Consider the following 25899-nt stretch of genomic DNA (forward strand, 5'->3'; position numbering starts at 1 on the left):
GCCCCCGGGCCGCCCCGAGCGCGGCGCCCCCCACCCCGCGCTTCCGCTGCGGCTCCGTGCCGGGCGTCCCCGCCGAGGTGCAAGGAAGGGAACTTTTGACCGGGGCAGCGCCGCGAGCTCAGCTGCTCCGTGCCGTACCCGCGCGGAATCACCTCCCCAGCACTTTTTTTTTTTTTTTTTACTGGTGCTATTAAAGTAGATCTGTATTTTTTGTCCCTGCGAGCCGACGAAGGCAGAATTACACAACAGGGCAGACATCTTTGACCTTTCCCGTATTCCTCTCCCCTCTTTCTGCGTTTTTTCCTCTGGTGCAGCAGCCGGAAAAGCCCCAGCACTTTGCATTCAACCCGGGCCTTTTTGAAGCCCACCCTGCGCTCGGACACCGCCTGCATGGGCACGGCGTGTAACGGGCAGATCCGAAGGCGACCGGCCGAGTTCATCTTGACAATAGAGGGTGGGGACGTGGCACCGTCCTTGCCGTGCTCGGGCCGTGGGGTGTCCCGGGGACGCGGGGCTGGAGGAGCGCACCCACTGGGATGCAGCCCGGCAGCACGTTTTGCCCCGCAGACGCAGGTCTCGCCGGAGGACGGCCAGCAGCCGGCCCCGCCGCACACCACGGAGGAACCGCCAGCGTCCCCCCACGAGTCCACCGTGCCAGGGCAGGCAGCCTGCACCATGAGCCTGGAGAAAGCCGGTGAGGGGAGCGCGGACGCGGCCAGGAATGAGGGATGGGGGTTGGGGGGATGCGTGCCCTCACATCCCCCAAAAGGGGCCTGGTGTCCATTTAGGTGATGCACGCGGCATCTCCAACCGGAGCACCGGTGCCTCCCTGAGTCCTGCCCAGCCCGGCTGGGAGGAGGCAGCGCTCCCTGGGGGTTGGGCAGAAGGGTCTGCTGCCTTCACCTTTGGGTCTCCGGCCCCTTGGCCGGAGCATCCCTTTGGTACGGGGAGGAAGCGGGCACTGAGCGAGGCTGTGCCATCCATGGGCATCCAGCCCCGGGCAGGAGAACAAAAACCAGCAGTCCCTTCTGGAGGTAGTGCCAGGAGCACAGATTCCTGGCTGTCCTTCTTCGCTGTCTCTTTGCTCAAAGAAAGCACAAATCCCGTGCTCAGCAGTGGGCTGTAGAAAGAAGGCACAGCTGCCGGTACCTCGGGACGGCCGAAGCCTCGCGGCATGGCCATGAAACACAACTGACACAGGGCAGCAGCCCGCCTGCAGGCGGCCAAGCAGCTCCCAGCATCACCTTCTGCCTTCCAACCTTCGCTTTCTGGGCAAGGCAGGGAGCAGCCCGGGTCCACGCTGCTGGTTCCACCGGCGCCGCGTGGCGGTGAGTCAGGCCAGCTCGTTCCCTGCTGGAACCACGGAGCCATTTAGGGCTTCGTTTGCAGAAAGCTGTGTTTAAACTCCTGCCGTGAAGGTCAGAAAGCCGCACGCACCAGCGTCGGGCAGTACCACCATTTGGGCTGCCCGTGTAATTTGAATTCGGCTTCCATTACACCGGCGTGTTCGGTGACGCAGCCTTTAATAACACCGTGCCACGCTGTTTTTCCACCGGCACCTGCTCATTCGGGGAAAAAAGGCTGTGGTGCTGGGGGGGTGAATCAGAGGCAGCAGCACGGCGGTGCACGGCGGGGCTGGGCGGCGGCACGTCCGTGTGGGGCACCCCGGGCTGTGCCCTGGGATGCCGGCACCCCGCCGTCTGTAACGCGGGCGCACGCTGCTGTCGCTCCCCTCCCACCAGGACCCCCAGCTGCGGGCGCTGCCCTGCTCCCTCGGGTCCCCGTCCCCTCTGGGTGCCCGTGTCCCCCCGGGGCGGGCCGACCCCGACCCCGCCGTGCTTGCTCCTGCTGCAGGGGGCCGGTTTTGCAGCGGGAAGCGTGCCGGCCTGCCGGCCCAGCGGCCCTTCCCCGTCATCCAGAAGGTGGTGGCATCCATGGCGCACCTGCAGGAGGACAAGCTGCGGCTGCAGGAGGAGCTGCTGGCTCTGCAGGAGAAACTGGCCGCCCGCGAGAGCGAGGAGCTCGCCGTCTCCGTCCAGCTGCGAGGGCAGGTACGGGGGCTTTGGGCACACGCTGGGTTTCCAGCTGTGGGTTCTGATCTGTAGCGTCAGGGCTCGGAGCACTCGAGCTGTCTCGAGTGAGGAGCAGCAGGTGTCGGTGTCGGTGCTTGCCATGCCTCTGCGGGCAGGGGCCGGCCTCGGTGCTGACCCCCGAACGTTTCCCGTGTCGGTGCAGGCACAGCTGTGGGTGCGAGGACCTTCCTCATTACAGGGAGATTGAAACCCAGGCTGCTAATAAAGGGATTTGCATGTGGATGTTGTGGAAGCTATTACAGTCAGGTTTGGCTTGTTCCGCTGGTGTCAAAAAGGTGGATGTAATTGTCCTGGATCTGGTTGGCATAGTCTGCATGACACAAGCAGGACAGGCGGCTGGCGTGCTGGGGCTGTGCAGTGCGGGGTGAACCCGGGCTCCGGGAGCTCAGCGATGGCCGGGCCGCGCCTCAGCCCCCAACCCACTGCCAAGGAGCCCCTGACCGGCCTGGAGGGCAGGCAGCGGCAGGAGCTGCCCGAGGAGGTAGGGCATGGAGCTGTGCTGGCGTAGCAGGGCGCTGCCACGGGGAGCAGGAGGAGCAGCTCCTCTCCCCCCCCCCGAGCTTCTGCTGGGCACATGGAGGGGGCTCTGTGCGTGTGGGGCTGTTGGCTCTTCCGTGAGGTTTATCCTTGAGGTTCCGGAAGGTGCGGGGACGTGGTTGGGGCTGGAAGGGTTTGGGGAACGCAGCCCTGCAGTGTGCCATGCGTGGTGGGAGGGGTGGTGGCTTAGCCGTGGCTCCGCGTCCCTCTCCTCTCCTCCTGAGCACTGACAGGCTGCGCTGAGAAGGGGGTGAGGGACAATGGAGGGAGGGTTGAGCCGAGGTCCCGGCTCCGGGAGCAGCCTCTGCCTGCGGCACACGCAGGAGGTGCGCTCGGGCAGCTCGCCGCGCCGCCGTCTCCGTGAGGGAGTGGCTTAATAAGTTATCATAATTAATTACAGCACAATGCGGGCGCGTTCGCGTTTGTTATAAATCAGCAGTTCCTAAATTATGATCGACGGAGGCTCAGGAAAGGCGGCTGTTGTTTGCATGGGGTGACAGCCTCCCGCTCCCCGGGCCGGGGGTTGGCGCAGTGCCTCCTCACCGGGCTCGCTCTGAGCACAGCATTCAGAGGGGAACCCTTCCCGGGGGGCCAGAGCATTGCGGGGGGGCACGGCTTTGTGCTTCCAGCGGAGCCTTCCCGTGCGCACAGGTTGAAAACTTGAAGGCGAACCTCCGGGAGCAGGCGCAGGAGATCGGCAGGCTGCGCTCCGAGATGGTGAGCTGGGCGGCACGGGGTTGGGGAGCGGGCTCGAGGGGCTGCGGGGGCTCCCATCACACGCTGACCATCCGCAGGGCGGCACGGACGCGGAGAAGCACCGGGACCTGCTGGCAGCTGAGAACGAGCGGCTGCGGCAGGAGATGAAGGCGCGCGAGGGGGAGCTGAGGGAGCTGCGGCGGCAGCAGGCGGCGTGCCGGGACTGCGCCCACCTCCAGGTGAGCCCCGGGTGAGCGGTGGCCGCCGGTGGGGCCGGGGGTGCAGCGTGTGGCTTCGGCTGAGCCCGTTTTGGGGCCAGGAGAACGCCGGGCTGCAGGAGCGGCTGTGCCAGCTGCAGCGGGAGATGGAGGAGGCCCGAGCCAAGCTGGCGGAGCTGGAGCTGGAGGTGCAGCAGAAGACGAACCGCCTGGCTGAGGTGGAGCTGCGGCTCAAGGACTCGCTGGCCGAGAGAGCGCAGGAGGAGGAGCGGCTCAGCCGGCGGCTGCGGGACAGCCAGGAGACCATCGCCAGCCTCAGGGCCCAGCCCCAGCAGATAAAGGTGAGCGCCGCGGGGCCGTGCCTCCTGGATGGGTGCGTAACGGTGCCCCGCAAGCGCCCCGCATCCCGCATCAGTGCCGCGGGGCCACTGTGCTGCTCTGTAAATCGTCCCCCTCTGGGTGACCTCGGTCCCTAACGCGGCATGTGCGGGCGCTTTGCGCAGTACGTCATCAAGACGGTGGAGGTGGAGTCGGCCAAGGCGAAGCAGGCCCTGTGCGAGAGCCAGTCCCGAAACCAGTACCTGCAGGAGCAGGTGGGGATGCAGAGGCAGGTGCTGAAGGAGATGGAGCAGCAGCTGCAGAGCTCCCAGAAGACGGCAGCTCAGCTCCGGGCACAGGTACGGGCCCGCAGGCGCAGCGGTGCCGTGGTGCAAAGCAGGCGGCAGCTGGGACCGGTGTGGACGCGTTGTCGGTGCCGCCTCACCCCACCGATCCCCCCAGATTGCCATGTACGAATCCGAGCTGGAGCGGGCCCACGGGCAGATGCTGGAGGAGATGCAGGCGATGGAGGACGAGAAGAACCGTGCCATCGAAGAGGCGTTTTCCCGCGCCCAAGTGGAGATGAAGGCAGTGCACGAGAACCTGGCGGGTGAGGAGGGCGTGGGGCTCGCGGGGCTCGCGGGGTCGGGGCCGCTCGTCCTCACCCCGCGCCGCCCGCAGGCGTGCGGACCAACCTGCTGACGCTGCAGCCCGCGCTGCGCACCCTCACCCACGACTACAACAGCCTGAAGCGGCAGGTGCGGGACTTCCCCCTGCTCCTCCAGGAGACCCTGCGGAGCGCCAGGGCCGAGGTGAGCCCGGGGCCGGCCCGGAGCCTGCTCCCTGCACGGTGCGGGAGCGCGGCGGGTGGCTGAGCCCTGTCTTTCCGCCCAAGATCGGGCAAGCCATCGAGGAGGTGAACAGCACCAACCGGGAGCTGCTGCGCAAGTACCGGCGGGAGCTGCAGCTGCGCAAGAAGTGCCACAACGAGCTGGTGCGGCTGAAAGGTGCGGCGGGTCCGGGCTGCGGGGACGGCCGGGTGCTGCAGCGGGGCTGACGCTGCCTCTGCTCCCCGCCAAGGAAACATCCGCGTCTTCGGGAGAGTCCGCCCCATCACGAAGGAGGACGGCGAGGGCCCGGAGGCGGTCAGCGCGGTGACGTTCGATGCGGATGACGACGCCGTCCTGCACCTCCTGCACAAGGGGAAGCAGGTGTCCTTTGAGCTGGACAAGGTCTTTCCCCCACAAGCGTCCCAGGAGGAGGTGGGTGCTGCCACACGCCACTGGCAGCAGGGAGGTGTGACAGCCCGGGGAGGGCTGCGGGCACTGTCCCCCCATGCCTTCTGGTCCCCTGCAGGTGTTTCAAGAGGTTCAGGCCCTGGTCACCTCCTGCATCGATGGCTACAACGTCTGCATTTTTGCCTACGGACAGACAGGGGCTGGGAAGACATACACAATGGAGGTGAATTTGCCTGGCTTTGCCTCCCTGTTCTTCCTTGGCTTCCTGGTCCGTGATGCCTGCTGCGTCCCAGCGCCATGGCTAACCTAGGCTGGCGCTGGACCAGTCCCGGCTGTTGCTGCAACCCCTGGGCTTTGCTTCTGCTCGGCCGCGCTGGAAAAAAACTCAACGGGTCATTTCTCTCCCCATTCAACAGGGAACCTCCACAAACCCGGGCATCAACCAGCGGGCCCTGCAGCTGCTCTTCTCCGAGGTGCGGAGCAAGGCAGCCGACTGGGACTACGCCATCAGCGTCAGCGTGGCCGAGATCTACAACGAGGCGCTCAGGTACGGACGTGAGCTCTTGGCCGGGGCACAGCAGCACGTGGAGCCCTCGGGGCCCGGCGTTGGCCGTGTAAGGAAGCGCAGCTCTGGGCCCCATCTCCCTTTGAGCCGTTTCTGCTTTATTTGGGCTCCCCCCGCTTCCTCCACCGGGCTCCAAAGGCCTTCCCCTTGGCCCGGCTCCCCGGCCTCGGCCGTTATATTTAGAAACTGAGCTCTGGGAGCCAAGGGAATGAGAAACATTTTCCTGCCCTGCCCGGACGCTGGGAGCTGTGGGAGTGACGGCAGCAGCCGCAGGGGCTCTCCGGCACCATGGGGACGGGCACAGGCCCTGAGCGTGCATCTGCATCACTGGAAGCGGCGGGCTAGGTCTGCACAGGGGCTGGGTGCTGATGGGTCCCCCCTCGCAGGGACCTGCTGGGAAAGGAGCCCCAGGAGAAGCTGGAGATCAAGCTGTGCCCCGACGGCAGCGGGCAGCTCTACGTGCCTGGGCTGACTGAGTTCAGCGTGCAGAGCGTGGAGGACATCAACAAGGTGAGGCCGCGAGCCGGCGGGCATCGCCCGGTGCATTGGTGGCTCTGCGGCATTGTCCCAGGCCAGGGTGTTTTTCTGAAACACTGGGGGCAACAGAGCCCGGAATAGGCCCTGGGCGTGCTGCAGGGGGCTAAAAATAAAAGCGTGGGGCCCGGGTGGATGTGGGGATGAGCGGATCGCGGCCTCACCCCCCCCTCCTCACCCTCAGGTCTTCGAGTTCGGCCACGTCAACCGCGTGACGGAGTGCACCAACCTGAACGAGCACAGCTCCCGCTCCCACGCGCTGCTCATCGTCACCGTCCGCGGCCTGGACCGCAGCACGGGGCTGCGCACCACTGGTGGGTGCCGTGACCCCCGGCCGGGCCGCAGGGCGGTGCTGGCAGTGCTGACACGTACCCGTGCCCCCAGGGAAGCTGAACCTGGTGGACCTGGCGGGCTCGGAGCGCGTCGGGCGCTCGGGCGCGGAGGGCAGCCGGCTGCGCGAGGCACAGTACATCAACAGGTCGCTGTCGGCGCTGGGGGACGTCATCTACGCGCTGCGCTCTCGCCAGGGCCACGTGCCCTTCCGCAACTCCAAGCTGACCTACCTGCTGCAGGACTCGCTCAGCGGGGACAGCAAGACCCTCATGATGGTGCAGGTCTGGGCTCCCCGTCCCCCAACCCCCTGCTCTCCGTGCCACCTGCTGTGGCTTCTCTGTGCTGGTGACAGGGCCGTGTCTGCTGCAGACGGCGGCGGGGGGCTATCCTGGGGGCAGTGGGTTAATAATAGCGGCTCCCTGACCCCAGTGAGCAGCGGGGAGGGGTTGTGCGGGCGACAGTTGGGTGATGCGCTGCTGCTCCTGCCCGCAGGTGTCCCCCGCCGAGAAGAACAGCAGCGAGACGTTGTGCTCCCTGAAGTTCGCCGAGCGCGTCCGCTCCGTGGAGCTGGGCCCCGTGTCCCGCAAGGCCGAGCTGGTGTCCTGGCCCAGCCAGGAGCAGCTGGAGGTACCCGCAGCGCCGCCAGCACCTTTCATTGTGCGCCGTCACCGGAGGCACGAGCTGACCCGGGGCCGTGCCCCATCTCTCCCCAGGGTGACTTGCCGGGATCCTCCAGCCGGGGCCACGCGTCCCCCAGCCCTGGGCTGCCCAGCGGCCGCGCCAACTCCATCCGCAGGAAGCTGCAGACCTCAGGTGGGTGCGGGCACGGGGGTCCCGCTCCGTGCTCCCGGAGCGCCCAACCCGTGGCTTTTGTCATAGGAGGCTTCCAGCCCACTGCTGCAAGGCAAAGCTGTGTGTGGAGCGAGCTGTGCTGTAATCAGCTCATTAACCGCTGGCTAATTGGCTGGCGGGAGCCTGGTTAGGGCTTCCCCTGAAGTGCCCCGTCCCAGCGCAGGGCAGTGCGGGGCCATTTGGGGCAAAGCAGCTGGGGCTGCACGTGGGGGCAGCCAGGGAGCGATGCTGCAGGGCAGTGCCCGCAGCTGAACCTCTCTTCTCTTCGATTTCAGCCTGAATTAGGGGCAGCCGTGGCTGCCAGGTGAGTGCGTGCGGCCGGGAGCCGGTGAAGGGCTCTGCTTCAGCCCCGCTTCCCAGGCAGGGAGGTGTGTGGGGCTGTGCTGCTCACAGGGGTGCTGCTGGGACCGGATCGCTTGGGGCCTCGAGCTGTGGCAGCTGTGCGCCTTGCCCGGCCTGATGCATGCGTGTCTGTGTCCCCGCAGGGAAGCTGAGGCCGGTTCCTGTGTGACACGCGCCGCAGGACCCAGCCCCTCGCCCACCTGGGTGCCCTGGCTGCATTTGGAGCTGTGCCCGGGGGTGGTGGCACCCCCTCCTGCCACGGCACCTCTCCCCGTGAGACACACAGCTCTGTGACTTCTAGTTCTTGCTGGACGGATGGCTTTAGCCAGAGCACGGAGCCTGTCCACCTCTTCAGCTTTGTTTTTAGGACAGTTGGGGCATGCAGCTGGAAGGATCCAGGGCTGTGCACAAAGGGGGGCTGCACACCCCCACCTCAACTGCGCTGCGGACACCATTGCTGCAGGAGCCTGGCGCAGAGCAGCGGGCACCTGGACGAGGTTTGGGTTGGTGGGGCTGTGTCCAGTTCCCTGCCACAAGGTCCTGCTCCACCCCTTGCCCTCCCCCCCCACCCCTTGGCCTCTTTTGGAGCAGCACAGCCCAGATCTGTAGCCAGAAAAACCCCAGCAGCTCCTTTCCCTGTTGGTTTCTCATGCCCCATTGCACGAAGGCGCCTCGGTGCTGCTGCATGCACCCTGCTCCCTGCCCCAAAGGGAGAGCAGCTGCAGGGCTGCCCCTGTGGCACCAGCAGGGGCTTTGCAGTCTTGAAGGAAGCTATTGTAAAGTGACTGAACAGTTGTCTTCTCAAGAGAGATCACAGTGTGATCGAGATGAATGTGTTTGAAATATTTGTATCCTGTTTACATGGTCTTGGAATGGAAAAAATAAAAAGTGGAAACGAAGAAAACAACCCCCCAGCCCAGTGCTGGGGGCATATGGGTGGTGGTGGGAGGTGGCAGGGGCATGGAGGGGCAGTGGGAGCCCCAGTGCAGCTCCAACCCTGCAAGGGCTGCACTGCACCTTCCAGCTCCTGGCCCTCTTCCACGCCACACCCTATTAAAGAAAAAAAAGAAAGGAGGGAAAAAAAAAAAGGGAAAAATAAATTAGTCTTTTGCTAAGATTTAATGTTTCTATGTATTTTAATAATATATAAATATATATCCTGTTTTATAACAGAACTTATTTTAAATAAAGTGTTAAAGCCACTCCTCCTGCGCTGCTGTTACTTCCCTGCAGGGCTCTGCCCCCTGCCCCTCTGGCTGTCGAGGCTGGAGCCCACTGCCCTGAGAGCTGCCAGACCTCAGGTGTGGAGGAGGACAAGCCCCAAGAGATGACTCTGCTCTCAGGGCTGGGACCTGCCCAGCAGTGCGAAACCTCCCACGGGCTTTGTGCAAGGCGCCTGGGGAGCGTGGTCGCTCTTACTCACCGCAGCCTGATGGCAGGAAGGGTGAGAACGTGGCCAGCTGCCCTGCCTGCCCTGCGAGCCACAAGCCAAGGAGAAGAGGAAGGGAGGAGATTCAGGCATGTAACACGGCTTAAAAAAAAAAAAAAAAAGTTGCACGTTTTAATAAAATTAGTCATAAGTTACAGCTTCCTAGAGAACAGGCTCCAGTGTTTAAAATGAGACAGAGCAGGAGGAGCAGGGGAAGCACCAACAGGAGCATCTCTCCCCACGGGAAAGAAGAAAGAGGGACAGAAAGTTCTGACAGCCATTTATTGGAAAAAAGAAGTCCCCACGAGTGGTCCAGTGGATGCAGAAAGACATTAGTCCGTGTCCCTGCGTTCCTCCACCCTCACCCCCAAAGGCAAACACGTATGGCAAGTCCTAATGAAGTCACGTATGTCACCAGATCCAGGAGGACCTCAAATCCAACTTCTGTGGCACAGGGTTACCTGCGGGGATGCAGAGAAGCCGGGGGACAACTTCCCCTTGGTATGATCAGCCCTTGCGCCCACACCACGTGCAGGGGCACCGTGTCCTGGCTCATGTTTTTTGCAGCAAGCCAAAGGGGCCGGTCCCACCTGTCCGGAGAAGAGGACGAGTCCTTTCTGCAGGGATGGGGCTCCTCACCCCACAGCAGGCTTTTGTGGGGAAGAAGCTGCAGTCCTCGGTGCGCTGCACGGGGAGCGGGCCCGGCGGCCAGAGCCAAGTGACAAGAACCGACAGCGCGCGTGGGTGAAGGAGACGTGGCAGCAGGCCTGGAGCCCTGCACTCAGGGTAAGGTCAGCACACTGAGACAGCGCTCGATGGTGAGGTGAAGAGCTGAAACCAAGCTGCTCCCCGGCAGGGACTTTTTGCAGCCAGGTCCCCTGGCACCACGCTGGCACCGCTCCACTCAGGTCTTCCACCAGCCCCTCCAGGCGCTGGGCAGGCGGCCGGCCAGGCACATCCCTGTTCCCTGCTGTGCCGTGGGGAAGGATGAACACGCAGAGAGGTGCGACCCGGCCAGGCCGAGAGCAGAGGGGAGTTTGGCCACCTGGGTTTGCGTGTGCGGAGGTGGCAGCTGTCACTCCAGCACAGCCATGAGGAGATGCAGTTCTCGGAAGGCACTACCATGGCGGCCGCTGAGCCCGGACTTGTTCTTGACGATGTTGCTGATGTTTTTCAGCTGCTTATAGCACAGCCTGCATTTATGGAGCCTGCGAAAACAGCAGACACAGCATGAATGCTCAGCTGCATGGGAGATGTGCCTGTTCCCAAAGGGCCTGAGATTCATCTCAAGCAGGAGAAAAAAATGCAAGCCCTGCAAACGGCCCGGCTGGAATGGGAGCATGACTCTGCAGGAACAGCAGGTCTCCAGCACGCATCCTGATGAAGCAGGAGAATGGCATCCTCACAAGGGCTCTTTCATGCCTATTCTCCCCTCTGGCAGTGAAGTCTGAGGAGGAAAGAGGTGCTGCTTCCGGAGAGCCGGTTCTCAGAGCAGAGTTACCCTGTGAATGAACTGGAAGCCCAAGGCCTAGCTGACAACTCCTGTATTTTGTGAGGTGAAGGGTGCAGCCACCGGCTGGTTTTACTTCTGACATGCTTGAGCTTTGTTTAGGTATGACTCAATACACAGAGGCAGAGGGAAAAGCACTCTTTGGCCTCTTCCTCAGAGCAGGAGGGGGTGGTATTTGCAGACAAAAGGGAAGGCATGCCCAGTCTAGTAGCAAAACCTCAATGGAAAAGAGTAAAGCTCAGCAAGAGAAAGGCTGGTTTGAAAGGGAGCAAGTGGACGTGGTAAGTGCTTACCTCTCCTCTCTGGTGATGTCCACACCGACAGAAGGTGGTGCAGCGAGAATGTCAGTGATCAGCGGCAGGAATCTCTGGAGAATGAGTTTCAAGGAGGTGCAGCCCGTCTGCACGTAACTGCAAAGCAAACAGAGAATCAGACCCCACCTGAACTTCATTCCTTTCCTCCCAGCAGCTCTCACACACATACAGTCAGGGGGGCAACATACTCAACCCTCTCCCTGAATCACCTGCAACCAGGTAAGGAGAACAGCAAGTGACAATATAGTTGGAGCTGAGACTGACAAGTGAGCCTTTTCTCAAGGGCCTGGCATATACCCTGCTCTAAGTGGGACTTTCCTGCTCAAGAGTAGACATGTCCTGCTGAGGGCACCTGGCAGGATCCTCTCCCCTAGTAGGAAAGGACAGAAAACCCCATCTTAAGCAACATGCTGCCTTCTCACCTAAAGACGAGATTCAAAGCAGACTTCTAAGTGACACCAAGACAGCTGTGAGACTTCTTCCCCCTTGTCCCAAGTTGACAGTTTCATTCTCATCAGTGCACAGAGCCCACTGGCTCTACACCTATCTGACCCCTCCTAGTTCACAGCTGCCTTCACCTGCACCACCATGCTTACACCAAACCTAAACATCCTGCTCCTAATGAGGACTTCCTGCCCACACATACTTCCCATATCTTTTCCTAACACTCACTTGGCCACTCCACTGCTGTCTTCCACATGTTGTACCAGCATCATACTGTATCCGCTGTGATTTCCCACGATTTTCTTTCAGCCACAAAAGGCCTAGTGGAGCCCTCCTATCAGCACCCACACCTTTCCCACTGAGCACACCATGTTCCCGTGGCCTCACCTTTCATATTTACTTTGGAGAAGTTTTTCTATCTGAGGCAGAACTACAGTGCATAAATCCAACTTCCAGAGAGACCTGAAACGAAAAGGACGTGTTGCAAGGTAGGAGACGGAGGCTTTCCAAAGCTGAGTTGACACAAATGAAGTTTTCTGGCAGAAACGTCCAGGTAGCTGCACCCAAGTTTACTGAGCAAGTTCACTGACTCCCCCTTGTGATAGAAAGCAGCAGGTTCTGACGTTTTATTTACTCCCTGCAGAATCACTTTATGAAGACCTAAGACTTTCACTTTCCTTACAAGACATCGTTTACCAACAGAAAAGTCCCTGTACAGCTCCAGCAGTCACTGGCACTGCAGAGCTGCAGGTGTGACTACGAGCACGCTCATTTCATGCTGCCATGGCCAGCTGGACAGGAAGCAGGTGCAGCGCAGCACTCCTGACACAGCCAGCCAGCTCTTTGGTATCCCAGCCACCCAGCACTCACGCTTTTTGGTTGACAATGTTCAAGAGGTCCACAACAACAGACAGGTCGTTGGTTGCTACAGCGGAGTCCACGGAGTTCTGAGAGAGAAGGAGAAGAAATCTATTGCAAGGTCTAAACTGGCTAGACTAGCGCAATAAATACCCAGTGCCACTTTTCAAAAACAGGGTAGAAGAAATGGAGAGACTGTAGGTAAGAGAGGATAACCCTCTCCATGTTTGTGACCTCTCACGCCCAGCTGGGACATGGCAGCACTTAGGGGCACACCCCTGGGCACAAACACTGTCAGATCCCATCTTTTGTATGGGACAGTCCCACAGCAACCAATGGAGCTGCTCAGCTGCTCCCCTCATGAACCTCAGGCTTCTCCACATCCTTGCCTTGATGTCACTGGTGCTCCATACAGCCCGCACGGTGTCCAGATTCTTGTGGCGGCTGGTGAGTACCATGCACACGGTCTTGTGGCCTTTCCTGATCTGGGACATGATTTCCTCATCCACGAGCTCAGTCTGGCTTTGGTTTTTCACAGCCTGAAAGTACAGACACCAGTAGAGGAGCAATAACAGAAAAGGATGGTACAGAAAGGGGAAGAGCTTTCTCTGTCCTAGGTGAGAGTTAGTTTTGGTGTACAGAGGGCCAAGAGGCCTCCAAGATAAAAGAGGCAATGATTGTCATGAAATAATGATGTATATGTAATGGCACACAACAATTTTCTAAATGAATCACTGTCTAGTATGCAGAATCATTCATTGTCTTTGTCCCATCCCTTGTCCCCTGGTTTAATAACACATTCCTCAGGAGCATGGACCAACATTGCTGTGTTTGCACAGCCTGCCATCACTCACAGCAGGGGCCGGCTGGTCCAGCAGCCCTGAGGTGCTAACCCCACAGGAAATGCAAGTTGAAGCAGTTGGGAGGCAGGAGAGCAAGCTGGCACGGGAAGCACCACGTGAGCAGAAGGGAATGTGTTCTTTTGCTGCTGCATTCAGTGCTAATGACTGCAGGCTGCAGAAAGCACCTAAGAGACACTTCTGCACCTCCGAGAACAGCCACTTTCTGATGCCACCAACACCAACAGAAATGTCTGTCCAAAGTTACTTACTGGGAGGAAGTCAGAGGCTTTCAGGCCAATGGGCTCGTTCCTGGCTGCAGGGATCACTGACGGCTCTGCCCTGGGCACTGGAGTTGAGGAAGCAATTGGTGGCCTCTGAAATGGCTCAGGCTGCAGGAGAAATTGGGACAGAAGTTCTAGCAGCAGGAATGTGGCCATAGTCTCATGTCTTCTTTCCTCTCAGAGCAGTTTCCCATTTGCTGGTATGGGTTAGAAGGCAGTGAAGTATCCCTCACACACATCATGACTCAGACAAGGTTTGCAAAGAACATGCAGACACTCCAGCAGAAGTGCTGAATGCTGTCACTGTTATTGGCATCAAAAATTAGGGCAGTGGCCAGCCTGAAGGCAGAGAGAATTCTAAAGAAGCCAGAATAACCTATCACGTCTCCCAGTAGCTACTTGAGATTTTGGCTATCACAGTCTCACTTTGAGCACCTGCAGAAATGCAGCACCTAAGTTCTCTCCAGAGTGCCCCTATTTGAGATGAAAGGAGAAATATCATTGTGTGTGAAGCAAACAAATGCAACACAGCCATCATCTGCTGAAGGCCTAGCCTTCAATTCTGCTGCTCAGATGAGACACGTGGACAGACTAAGACTGAAGCTGCAGTTTCACTGTTCTTCGAAAGAGGAATGAGCTTGATTAAAAACAGCAAAGTCTCTAGAATTTTTCACAGCAGGGGCGTGAACAGCTATTAACAGATTACACTGTACGTACAAGTTCCTGCTTTGGCAGCGGGGTCTGGATTTCCACAGCTTGGTTAGGCTTCACTGCTTCCTTTGCAGTTACAGGCTCTATCAAGACAGAAAGAAGTGAGAAAGCAGAAACTGACTGTTCCTCACAAGAGAAGCTTAGAGCACAGGCAATGTAAAGCTAGTCTACAATTAGTGATTTCTGCAGACGTGCATCTCTCCCTGTTTTAAGGACCATTAACCCCATCCCCACCAAGCTGTTATTTTCAAACTCACCATCCTCGGGGGGGGCTGGGAAGGGCTCACTGATTCGAGGAGGAGTTCGAGCTATGGAGAAAAAGAAAAGAAAATAAGTGATGGAGCCACCCAAGGCTACAGATCAGTAACAGGTCAGCCTTGGAGCTGGGAGATCTCCAGCAACTCCACTGATTAGGGCAATCAGCGATACAGCAAGCAGAATTATCTTCTCCAGACCTTGACATCACTGTTGAATTTAGCCATAGGCTTTTAGCCTTCATGGATGGGACAAGACTGACTCACGTAACTCACTCCTGAAGAATTATGAAGCACAAGGCACTGTCACACCAAATCACATTGGAAAAAACATTCACCTCCAACAAAACTTATTTACAAAAGTACATCAAAATAATGACTACTACTTCCTTATAAAGAGTATCTCATTTTCCTCATTAACAGGAAGTGAGATACAGGCATTGCACTGTGCCTCCTAAACAATTATCACTTTAACAAAACATTTCACCTTTCCTTCTTTAACAGAGGCTGCTGATTTTACATGTATCAGAATTCTGTAATACAGTGATGCTACCTAGCCAGGACAGGAAGGCTCCACACTTACAATGGAGCTCTGGATTCTATGCCAGACTTGAACCAGATTACTGCATCCTAGTAAAGGGGGAACCTTCCACAAGTTTACCAATGTGCTTTGTGGTTCAGAGACCAAGCACAGAATACTGAAGTCTTCTAAGCTCTCTCAGGTCATAGGTGAAGCCATTATTACAATACGCCCAAGTTCACTGCTGCTGAATCAGTTTAGTGCCTACTGCTCTGAACTAGCCACATCACTCAAAAGCACAATAAGCCACAGTACTGACAGATGGCATTCTTGGGCTGGAAGATCTCTTTGTAATCCTCTGGGTTCTGGATCTCAGCTTTGGATTCCTTCTCATCCCGGTCATCTTCACTGCTGGGACTGCGCCTCTCGCTCTCTGAATTGTGCTTCACTCTGCTGTGAAAGAAGGAGTTGCTGTCAGGGCCAGGCCCCACACAGACCTTGTTAAGCAGAACAAAAGCTCTAAGCTCCTTCTACATTTCCTTAAAATCTTGAAGTTAGAACTAAGCAGATTTCCCTTACCTCTGCGGCTTGCTGCAGCTAGTTGAGGGTCTGTCATAGATGCGACGAAGGGAGGACCCCGTGGGGGTGGGCTGAGCCAGCAGCTCGTCGTTCCTCAGCAGCCCGTGAGGAACTGAACCTGACTTTGTCACTCTGCTGAGATCCACAACAAAGGAAGAGACTGTGCTTTGCGCAAAGGAAACTCCTATCTGCAGAGGCAAAAGATCAAGGTAGCTCACTGAACAGCACGGTACATTCCAGCCTTTTTGAGGTCAGGCATGATGATGGAGTGACCCTGAGCGACGGTGCTTGAGAATGTGCCAACTCAGCGCTTTGGCTTTTTTAGTTTGAAACTGCCAGTGTTTCATAAAAGGCTGTGACAAAACATACAGTTTTATCTGTTATTGGTCAAGTTAAGTCCCCATTCTTTCCTCCAGAAGCCGAAGATGAAGTGGAGCACAAAGCTCCTGGAAAAAAATAAAGCTCACAAGCTTTGTCTAAGTGCAGGACACACCGCACGCCCTGGCCACTTGCAGTATGACACAGCCCTACAGGTCAGGAGGCCTGCAAGAAGGCAGGAGGAGGATTTATCTCGTGTTTTGCAACCACCACCTCCCCAGCTCCTCACGAACGGTGTCTTACCAGCTGGTTGTTGCAGATAGATAAGTCAGCTACTTTTCCCCAGTTCACCAAGACCACATCAAAACAGCGCTCTGGCTCCCAGCCGTACACACGCAGCGAATCCTGGAAGCCACCATACAAGCAGCAGCCATCTGGGTTGAAAAGAACACACCTGGGAGAAGGCAGATGGAGAATTTAGACACAGCTTTCCAGCCCCGCACATTCCCCAGGGCTGTAACCCTGACTTCACTGAACACCTCCAGCACTGTTTTCAGTAATTATCCCACTGATTGGGTGAACGTGTGCAAGTGTCTCTCCACAACTTTCCCTTCCATAAAATTCTCCAGTCCAGCCCCAGTTTTGGTCTCTGCCTGGTACACTGCGGTAGGAATTTAACATACCTGACGGGAGTTGCCTCCTCTTCAATACAGCTCACAACCTGAAACTTCTCCAAGTCCCAGAAACGAACGGTCCTGTGCACAGGACAGAATAAAATCATTGCTCATCCATCTGGAAATCTGCCTTAGGATCCAGTACTACAGTAACATACCCATAACTAGAACGACTTCCACTGTTGTGAATGTATGAACTTGCACACAGGACTAGTCTAGCTAAGATCTATAAATCCAGCCCAAGATGCTTAGAGGCTCTGGAAATGTACAGGTTTTTAGAGCAGAACCAGAGCACTGCTTGCTATACAGATAGGATTAGTGAGCCACTCAAGCCCACAGCACTGCTTTCTAGCATGGAAGAAAGCATCAGCAGTTTTGCATGAGAAGGTAAGATCTCTATATTCTGTACATCACAGGTATGACATGCTGCTGGCTAGGTGACACATTCTTGCAGCAGTTGTGTGACATTCCTGCTTGCCATGTTCCTAAAATGAAGAGCATCAGGAAAGGGAACTGTTATCAACAATTCTCTTTTTTCTCTTTCCCCTGTCTTTACCTGTCAGAGCTGCCAGAAGCCAAAAGGTATTCACTGGGATGGAATTCAACTACGTTGACTGGGCCAGAATGTCCTGTAAACTCAAACATTACCTTCCCAGCAGACAGATCCCACAGCTGGAAGGAAGAAAGAACAGACAGAACCAGAAATTGATATGGCGTGTCCAACTTATTCCTTAGTAATATTTACTAAGTACATTTATTTAGTAACTTTTACTAAGATGACCCTTGCCACGTTTAGGAATCACAATTCTACCATCATCAAAACCTGAATTTCAATGTGCATAGTGCCAACATATCTGTTGGACAAGGGCACTCCATCACACGTAACTCATCTGGGGACACTCTGGGCCACTGGACATGATCCCCATAAACACAGAGCCCAGCCAGCTGCCTAATGAACCAAAGTGGGCTGTGAGGGACTGTTGGTAATGCCTGGTTAAAAAAAATCAACCAACCAACCAGCAATTCCAGTATTCCACAAAAACATAAGGGAGATGTCATAATAAATTACCTTTACAGTGTGATCATCAGCAGCAGAGGCTAACCACTTGCCATCTGGACTAAATCGAAGGCATCTTACTGCTTGTGTGTGACTCTGCAACCAGAAAAGCAAAAAGAATGTTCCTGTTTTTTTTTTTTTTTATATTTATTTATTTTTTATTCCTTTAGAGGGAATTCTGGCTTTTGTCTTTCAATATGATATATTTTTTTTTTTTTTTTTATATTTATTTATTTTTTATTCCTTTAGAGGGAATTCTGGCTTTTGTCTTTCAATATGATATATAATGCAATAAAATAAAATCGAGTAACTGTTTCATGGAGTGCACAACGCACAGAACACTGCCCACTATGCAAGACTAGGCCTATCCACACTAAGTGGGCATAACGTCTCTCATCTAGACATTTCTGGCATCAGTTTAAGAGCAGTAAATACACATCTGGCTGAACTAATGAGAATCAAATTTAAGCTAAATAGATTTCTTTGTTAAGACAGACGAGTGTGCCATTAAGTTGGCTACTAAATGAGATTTATATGTAATAATAGATAATTAATATATCGTTTTTCAGGTAGAAAAAGGCTCCATGAATAGAATCAGTGCAGCTTGGACTTCATGGTAATAGCAGGCATACCATGAAGAAACACTTATTCATGGATGCTTTCCATCTCCCACTGAAGCCAACCAGACTACAGTACATTAACTCCTGTGACATCTGTTTTGCGTTCCCATACAGTTCATAGAGGCCTACAGAGGTTTATCAGACCACTTCACATGCAGATCTTATTTTTATATCAGGAAACTAGAAAGTTAATTGCACATCATCACTAGAAGGTTTGCCCACAAGCCCTAGACAGAAATCCTTCTCCTGATAATGAAGTATTTTACCTTATATTTGAAGATACAGCCTTTTCTTCTTACATCCCAGAGCTACAGGGGAAAAAAGCAAACAAAAAATATGCTCAGAAAGGTACATGGTCTGTGTGTGTGGGGGGTGGAGTACAAGAGCCCTGTCAAAACAAGGTGACACCAAGCTGATAACACAGCAGAATGAAATCACTGAAGGGGCTGCTAAACCCCTGCTTGCTCCAGATACATTTCCTAACCTAATTTCCCAAGTGAGAATCACTTCTGCGAGGTGTTTCCTACTACAGAAGCTCTGCTGCTGCAGTCAAACACCAGTCTGCTGAAGCAGGTGCACTCTACAGCGATGAGTACATCTGTGCTTGCTGACACCAGCCCTCAGCAGGCACCTAACCTGAGCCCTGTGGAACAAGCCACATTCCGCAGCTGAGGAGTCACCCTCATGAGCTACCACTGTGACAACACATGCATGAATTTCACAAGCACTCATAAACACACCTGCCCACACGTACACTAATGATGACGTACAGCATCTACCAGCAGCCCAGCACAAAACACGTTCTGGTGCTCTTCATAACAGAAAGACTGCAAGAGAGTAATCTCTAGAGGAAGGCAAGCTTTACCTTAATGTTTGTATCCAAAGAGCCAGATGCCACAAAACTTCCAAAAGGATGGAAATCAAGGCTGCAGATGTTTGCTTTGTGACCAAGTAATGTACGAAGAACTGGGAAAAGGAGAAGCAAAGCAGGGAGAAAGAATTGGGAGCAAGTGTTTAGTACTTCATTTCACCCCAACAGCATGCAGAAGTTTAGCAAGACCATCCTCACCACTAAACAAATGCTACATATAGTTTATTTGTCTGTATATATTATTCTACCAAAATGCTTCCAGCTTTACCCTCACAACGCATAGAAACAGCAGTAGAGGGCCCACGTTCATGCAATCATAAAATCATTTGAGTCGGAGGGGATGTTTAAAGGTCATCTAATCCAACTCCTCTGCAATGAACAGGGAATATTCAATGACCCTAGTGAAATCCCTGTCCTCAGGTGCGGAAACTATGAATAGAACTCAGCGGTGTCCAATCAGAAAACAAACCCGAAAAGGTACGCTTAGAGGCAGCTGTCTGGCAGTCTCATCTTTCCACTCGTTGCAAAGAGCAAAACAATGGGGTGGGGTGTTTCCAATCCAGCAAGTGGAAGAGACACCATTCACCTTGTGGTTATTAGATGGGCCCTTTTCGAGCGCCCTGCACCTCAGTCCCAACACAAGCCTGACTTCTACCTCTTACATTCCAGTATTTGCACCGGGCTTCTTCAACTGCCCCTTACAAGAAGCATCCCACAGACTGGGAACGGGCACTCAGGAAGCACGAGGCAAAGAAAATGACCCAGTGTTTGAGTAAGCCATCAGCAAAGTAACACTCTTGTAATTCTGGAAACCAGAAAGGACCCGTTGAACAGGTACATCTATCTCTGAGAGCACTGGCGAGTGCAGAACTCAACGTCGAGAAGCAAAAATTGCTCAGATAATGACAGGGGCAATCTCTCTCCGCCATCAGTCATCTGGGACAATGTCATGGCTCCCCTGGTATGAATTAGCTTGAGCCAGACTTGGAATGCTCATCTGCACGGATGCTGGCTCAGAGGCCTACTACTAACTTCAGCCAGATCAGTTACCCTGCACTGGTAGAGCCAAGCTACGTTATAATTGAACTGATTCTAACTGTCTGAATGATAAAAGTGTTCTTTATTATCTGTGACACCTGCTGTTTGCTTCATTAGCTCAGTCAAAGTAAGAAGAAGATGTCAGGAAAACAGACTTCTGAGTAAGAATCAAACTGCAAGAAATATTAATTAATTTTACAGGATTTCTGCTGGAATGCACTCAAGGCATTCACAGCACTTTAGCAAATTTGTTGTGGGATTTGACAAAAAGGCAATACATAAAGTACGACTCAACAGTTGTCCTTTGGGTGTTGTCCCAAACAAACAGTTGTCCAGAGGATCGAGGCTTGATGAGTTCATAGCTTTTACAATTTAATAAAAATTAGGTCTTTGTCTATTTATATGGCCATGCAAGAGCAGAAGGGGAGGAAAAATTGAGGAAAAGCATTCCTCAAAATAAGTTGAAGAAAAAAGGAAAGACAGAACCTAAAAGTGAGAGCAAGAGGTCAGCAAGCAGGAGGTTCCTGGACTTGTGAAGAACCTAGCATCCTTCAAATTTCCATTCTGATTTTAGAGTTAAGCATATACTTTTCTTAGGGCTGATAATTTTAAGCTGAGGCTATGAGCATAATTTATATATGCCCCGTTACTCCTGATGTGTAGAAAAATTTATCTGGAATACAGATTTCAACCTCAGACGAGGTCAAAATCCTGGAAACTACTTCCTCAGCTCCATCTCCACAATATACACACAAATTTCTGCCTCAGCATGCACACAGAGCTCTACTGTCTCAAGTAGGAATTCCACAAACGCCTCCAGCACCACCAGAAACTTCAACAGAAGCAATGCTGGGCTTTAGGAACGTTGTGAGTTGGCATAAACATTAAGCATAAAGATATTGCAAAAAATGTATACATTAATAGAAGAGAAAACTCATAGAACCATACTTTTGGCAGCTTCCAGGTCCCAGACTCGAATGGACCCCGACTGGGACCCTGCAACAATGAGTTCTTCTTTGGCATTGATCTGTAGGCTCTCGATGGGCGTTGTGTGGCCCGTCAAGCTCTGCAATAAAAACCAAAAGTCACAAGCAGTGCTTACTGTCACAGATCTGGGCACTGTGTAAGTTCACAGCAGCATGGTTCACACTCAACTGGAAACCATTCAGCCATCAGCTGGGACCAGCTGGTTGTGCCACTGCTCCTTTTTCCTCACCAGCTACCAGTGTGGTAGAGCACCCCAAAGACCAGCCCTGCACCTAGCACTGCGCACGTACCTTCCGTGTTATCCCACTTTCTGGAACACTGACTAAGTTTTCAAGGATGCATCAACAGAAACATGTGCAGCTAAAGATTATTTGCAGATGCCCAGACGAGGCTGACACATGCTTATATTACAGGAATTATGCTATGCAAGCACAATGGCACCATGCTTATTCTAAGTGGGTCATATAGGTCTCACAAACAGGTTACAAAATCAAAGCAAGCACAAAAGCAGGGCCACTCAAAACCTTCCCAAAAGCAAGGAGCCACACGTTGCTGCCAGCACTGGATGTCACAACGATAACATGGTGCTATCACTGAAATATTAATTTGAAGCAAGAGCTTCTAATTCACATGTAAGCACTTTCTTTCATCCTTGAGCATCTAAAAGCTTAGCAATTATCTAAGAACTTTGAGAAGGCTATTATTTAATATCAATGTACACACTACTATTATAGGCCTTTTGCTCATCAATTAAGCAATATTATTATCCCCTGCTTTACCTCATCCTCACACAGGTCTTTTGAAACAGTTAAGCTGGCTCTGTGCCTCCACACAGGTACAGAAGCTGGGGATGCCAGCAGAAAGCCACCTGCTGTGGTGGGGCTTTCTCTGGATTTCAAGCACACCTGCAGTGCTCCAAGGCTGTGACTGTCACTGCTCAGGGAGGGACAGAACTCAAAAAGGAGTTTAAGCTCCTTTTCTCACCCCTCCCCAGAGTGCAACCATCTCGAATCCCAGCACTACCTCAAGAGGTTCACTCTGACCAGAGAAATCCTTCCACGATGCAACATTATTTTGTTGTTAATTAAACAAGTGACGAGGGGCACTTGCTCAAGATACTTTTCCACAACACCCACTTGAAGGAAAAGTGATACACCACAGACAGCTGTTAAATATATTTACAGTGTGCCGTAGTGGTAACCTTACTCCTCCTAATGTGCTGTGCCCAGGATTACTCCTTCCCAGCCTATGGTCAAGTCAGCAAAGTATTCTAACTTTGTGCTGACAATAAGTGACTGTGGGACAGGTGGAAATGCATCCTGCTCGGGATGTTTCCTGCTAGGAGGGCAAACTCCAAGATGCAAAACTGGGCCCTGTAGCTCGCACTACAAGACTAGCTGACCTCATACAAAATTGTAATTACCTGCAGCACAGTACAGAAGGCTCAGTATTCGTTATCTGAGACAATACTAGTTCTACTGAAGCATACAGCCATCCTCAACCCTCTTTGGAACAGCAGCCTCACTGATCACCAAATTCTGTCCCAATCTTTTGCAAGCATCTGGCCACCTGGCTTTGTGTCGATAAATGCTATTCAGAAGCCCCACAGGCTACAACCCAGCAATCTCCTCTCTCATTCTCCACCCTCCCTATCTCAGAATTAATGCTCCCCTCCCCAGGAAGCTGAAGCCAAGCCCACTCTCACCATGACGCAGTTGGGCTTGTTAACTGACCACACGTTGACCCGACAGTCATCTCCTCCAGTTGCCAGCAGCCGGCCCGAGCTCCTCCCCAGGACTAGTGAGGACACATTGCTGCTGTGAGCCGTGATCTCTTCTGCACAAAATGAAGCAAACAGTTAGGATGATCCACATTAAAGATTTTCCACCCCATCCCTCTCAAAGAGATAAAAAAAATCTTCTCTCTCTGGAAAGCCTTTCCACTTTCTACCGGACAAGGTGCAGCAGCCCGCAGTTCAGATAAGAAGTCACACTATTATCTGGCTTCAAACAGTCCTTCTGGGCTCTGTCTGCTGCACTTAAGATGTTTGCTGGCCAAGCTTCACGACTCCAGTGCTCACGTGGCTTCCTAAAAGCATCTTCTCTCCCCAGCAGCAACTCAGTAGCTTTTAAAGACTGCAGCAACCTGCTCACAGAGGCCGCTTTTCCTTCCGCACTGAGGTGGGTCTCAGTAAGCAGAGCTGCTTCAGAAGCTGCAATGATAAGCAGCAGAGACAGACATCCAGAGAAAGGCCTCTAACCTGGAGAGCTGCGTCCAACCCCAGAGGGACCCAGTACAGTTTGTTACCTGACAGAGCAAAAAGTCAGACTCAGCAGAGGGAGAGGTGGAGCTGCCTCCCCTGCGCTTTGGCACAGGCTTTGCTACCTTGCCACCAGGCTACACAGTGAAACTTAGCAATGCAGCGTGCCACTGCGTCACAGGAAGGATGGGCATTTATCTGAAGGGGCACAAAGGAGCAAACGTGGCTGATACAGGTAGACTGTTAAGAACCGGGGGCTGATGGGAATACCAGAGTTCTATGAAAGAAAGCCTTACCATACAAGCGTGGAGCAAAAGATAAGCCAAAAGAGCACTCCTCAACAGATATCTATTTTTATAATGGATTTTAAAATCCACTCAAATTTTTGACAGGAGCTTTTGGCTAATGCATTCACCAATTTCTTCCCCTGACTGCTCTCCTCCTTGAAAGTTTACTGCATTTGTATGCCTGATAGGTATGAAACTTGTTGTGAAAGGCCCGGGCAGCAATCAATTCAGCTCTCGTTGGGGTTGCTCTGGTGGGAAGGGCGATGTGACCGTGTAAAACACACCCCTAATCCAAAGGGCCATCAGACAGCTGCAGCAATAATTACACATGCTTTGATCTCAGGCTCCGAGTGTTTTTCTGAAAGCAAAACTGCGCAACTTTCACTTCAGCTGGAGGAACACCTTTCAAATTACACAGGCAAATGGACTGTAAATGAGACGAGCCAAGCTGAAAGTATGTGCACTCTGTGTTGAAAGACCAATCTTCCTTACGACAACGCTAAAGGAGGTATGTGTACAAAGAACTGAAGGCAACAAGCAGTACAATTAGTATTAAGAGACCAACTCACTCGTAAAAAAGGAAAGTACAGATGCTGAGCACTGCTGCTACAAACAGGAGTGCATCAGCACCTCCTGCTTTCCCTCCTCCTGGTTTCATTCTTCATAACATTGTGGATGTTTAAGTGTCACTGCTGAGGGACCAACCCCTATCCGCAGGGCCGGGCTGGGGGCCCTCTCCCCACACCCAGGGCCTTTTCTCGGGGGCACAACGACACTGAGCCCCCCCCGCCAGCACCACAAACACTGAAGAGGATGCTGAGGAGGGGCAGAGCCGGGCACCACGAGCTCGTGCCTAGGTAGAGAAGGGAGATTTGGGGCCGGGGGTTCCCAGAACTCTGCCATTTCAGGACGATAGCACAGAAATCTGCTTTTCTGCCCCTCAGACAGGGGATGAGCGGATCACCTCGATGCAGTGCCACCTCCCGGCCCCACCGCCGGCCCAGGCCCTCTCCCAGCAGCCGGTTCCCCCGTGACCCCCCGCCTCTCGCCGCCACTCACGCAGCTTCCAGGCCGTCTTGGTGACGAGGGGCGCTGCCATCTCCCGCCACTGCCGGGCTCCACGCCTGGGTCTGGCTCGGGGCTCGACCCCCGCCGTGCCCTAGCGCGGCTGCTCCCCCGCCGCCATCCGCAGCTCCGCCGCCTTCGGGCCACTCTTCGCCGCCGATTCCCGCGGCGCGGCCTGCGGAGGCCAACAGACCCACGGGGGTCACGTCGGGAAGGCCTCGGGCCCCGCTACTTCCCGGTGCCCCCGCCCCCCTCCTTGCGCTTGACAACCGGCCCCTGGCAACCGGCCCCCACCGCCAACCTCGGCCGCGCCCCGCCCCAGCCCAGCTTCCGCCAATCAGAGCCGCCCTTGCTCCCCAGCGTCCTGGCCAATCCGCGGCGCCGCTCTGTCCCGCGGCGCGGCCGCGCCGTGCGGTTGCCTGGGTTTCGCCAGGCACTCGACCAATGGGAGACGAGGGAGGGGAGGTTGCCATGGGAACCGCAGAGCGGCTAACCATTCACAGCGCGGCTTCTTGGAGGAGCCTTTCCAGCTCGTCCAATGAGGAGGGGCGGAGCTAGGTCGCTGCGGGGGCTTCAGGTTTGCGGGTTCTGAGGAGGATGTCTTGGCTGCGCTCAGGTTCCCGTCAGGCCCGACGGGAATGGACCCAAAGCCAGCAGCTCCATCAGAAGGGAGGCTGGGTGGATGTAGTGCTGGCCCTCTGCAGTGTGCATTGGCTGATTCTTGGCAGCTGCTCTGTCCCCAGTGGCCGCCTGTAAAAGGATTTCTAAGTTAATTTGTTCTGGCATCTGTTATTGAATTAATGCTGATTTAATAACCGCAGGCCGGCCTGCTCCTCTCCTGCTTCCTGAGCCCTCAGCATTTATTTCCTCCCCAGTTCTCTGGGGTCCGTCATTCTCCAGGAGCTCACTCCTTGTGGTTCAGGAATCGCTTTGGCTCACTCCTTACATTCCTTTAGTTCTTTCAGTGGTGTGTTCTTACCCAGATACCCCTAATTTATCTATCTCCGAAGAGCTTTCTCTCTATGTGGCCTTGTCCTACCCACGTTAGGTCACCACATGAGCAAAGCACTGACACAGGGATGCAGCCATGAGCTGCTGCTGTTGCCAGACACTTGAGGATGCTGGGTGCTGTCACAAAAGCCCTTGGAGCTCCAAAACCCAGGGGCTGGGAGGCCCGGTCACACCCGGGGAATTACTGTGGTGACAGCCACCTCCCCAGGAGACGCGGACGCTGCACACGAAAGGAATGCGTCA

The 25899-nt window shown here is 54.5% G+C and overlaps 2 protein-coding genes across 9 annotated transcripts; one reads left to right on the forward strand and one right to left on the reverse strand.

The window, feature by feature from the left end:
- KIFC3 (kinesin family member C3) lies at positions 71 to 9224 on the forward strand. Of its 7 annotated transcripts, XM_021408007.1 has the most exons (19): positions 74 to 694; positions 1855 to 2051; positions 3282 to 3347; positions 3425 to 3565; positions 3646 to 3885; positions 4048 to 4221; positions 4325 to 4472; positions 4544 to 4674; positions 4758 to 4869; positions 4943 to 5124; positions 5219 to 5323; positions 5517 to 5647; positions 6052 to 6175; positions 6384 to 6513; positions 6584 to 6813; positions 7025 to 7159; positions 7246 to 7345; positions 7660 to 7688; positions 7870 to 9224. In XM_021408007.1, exons 1-18 carry the CDS (start codon positions 391 to 393, stop codon positions 7662 to 7664), a joined length of 2655 nt encoding a protein of 884 aa, XP_021263682.1. In that variant the 5' UTR covers positions 74 to 390; the 3' UTR covers positions 7665 to 7688; positions 7870 to 9224. The 7 variants fall into 7 exon arrangements, 5 of the variants coding, with proteins under 5 accessions (XP_021263679.1, XP_021263682.1, XP_021263681.1 ...); XR_002442058.1 differs by having other exon boundaries at positions 71 to 694; positions 7246 to 7752; XR_002442059.1 differs by having other exon boundaries at positions 71 to 694; positions 7246 to 7688.
- KATNB1 (katanin regulatory subunit B1) lies at positions 9424 to 24940 on the reverse strand. Of its 2 annotated transcripts, none has more exons than XM_021408033.1 (19): positions 24640 to 24940; positions 22739 to 22869; positions 20995 to 21112; positions 19003 to 19103; positions 18404 to 18445; positions 17530 to 17613; positions 17017 to 17132; positions 16470 to 16541; positions 16090 to 16240; positions 15469 to 15656; positions 15209 to 15339; positions 14373 to 14423; positions 14122 to 14198; positions 13393 to 13512; positions 12671 to 12820; positions 12294 to 12370; positions 11811 to 11885; positions 10959 to 11075; positions 9424 to 10363 (listed from the first exon to the last, which is right to left on the reverse strand). In XM_021408033.1, exons 1-19 carry the CDS (start codon positions 24677 to 24679, stop codon positions 10231 to 10233), a joined length of 1974 nt encoding a protein of 657 aa, XP_021263708.1. In that variant the 5' UTR covers positions 24680 to 24940; the 3' UTR covers positions 9424 to 10230. The 2 variants fall into 2 exon arrangements, with proteins under 2 accessions (XP_021263708.1, XP_021263707.1); XM_021408032.1 differs by having other exon boundaries at positions 15209 to 15342.

This window comes from Numida meleagris, chromosome 10 (genome assembly GCF_002078875.1).
Source record: "Numida meleagris isolate 19003 breed g44 Domestic line chromosome 10, NumMel1.0, whole genome shotgun sequence".
Lineage (NCBI taxonomy): Eukaryota > Metazoa > Chordata > Aves > Galliformes > Numididae > Numida > Numida meleagris.

Excerpts from the sequence above, each read along its gene's own strand:
- KIFC3 (XM_021408004.1), top strand. The coding sequence starts at position 391 with ATGGGCACGGCGTGTAACGGGCAGATCCGAAGGCGACCGGCCGAGTTC. Across the intron at positions 4,222-4,324 it reads CAGCTCAGCTCCGGGCACAG|ATTGCCATGTACGAATCCGA; the intron begins GTACGGGCCCGC and ends CGATCCCCCCAG. Across the intron at positions 5,125-5,218 it reads CACAAGCGTCCCAGGAGGAG|GTGTTTCAAGAGGTTCAGGC; the intron begins GTGGGTGCTGCC and ends GGTCCCCTGCAG.
- KATNB1 (XM_021408032.1), bottom strand. The coding sequence starts at position 24,679 with ATGGCAGCGCCCCTCGTCACCAAGACGGCCTGGAAGCTGC. Across the intron at positions 19,104-20,994 it reads GGACCTGGAAGCTGCCAAAA|TTCTTCGTACATTACTTGGT; the intron begins GTATGGTTCTAT and ends TCCTTTTCCCAG. Across the intron at positions 16,241-16,469 it reads GAGGAGGCAACTCCCGTCAG|GTGTGTTCTTTTCAACCCAG; the intron begins GTATGTTAAATT and ends GCCTTCTCCCAG.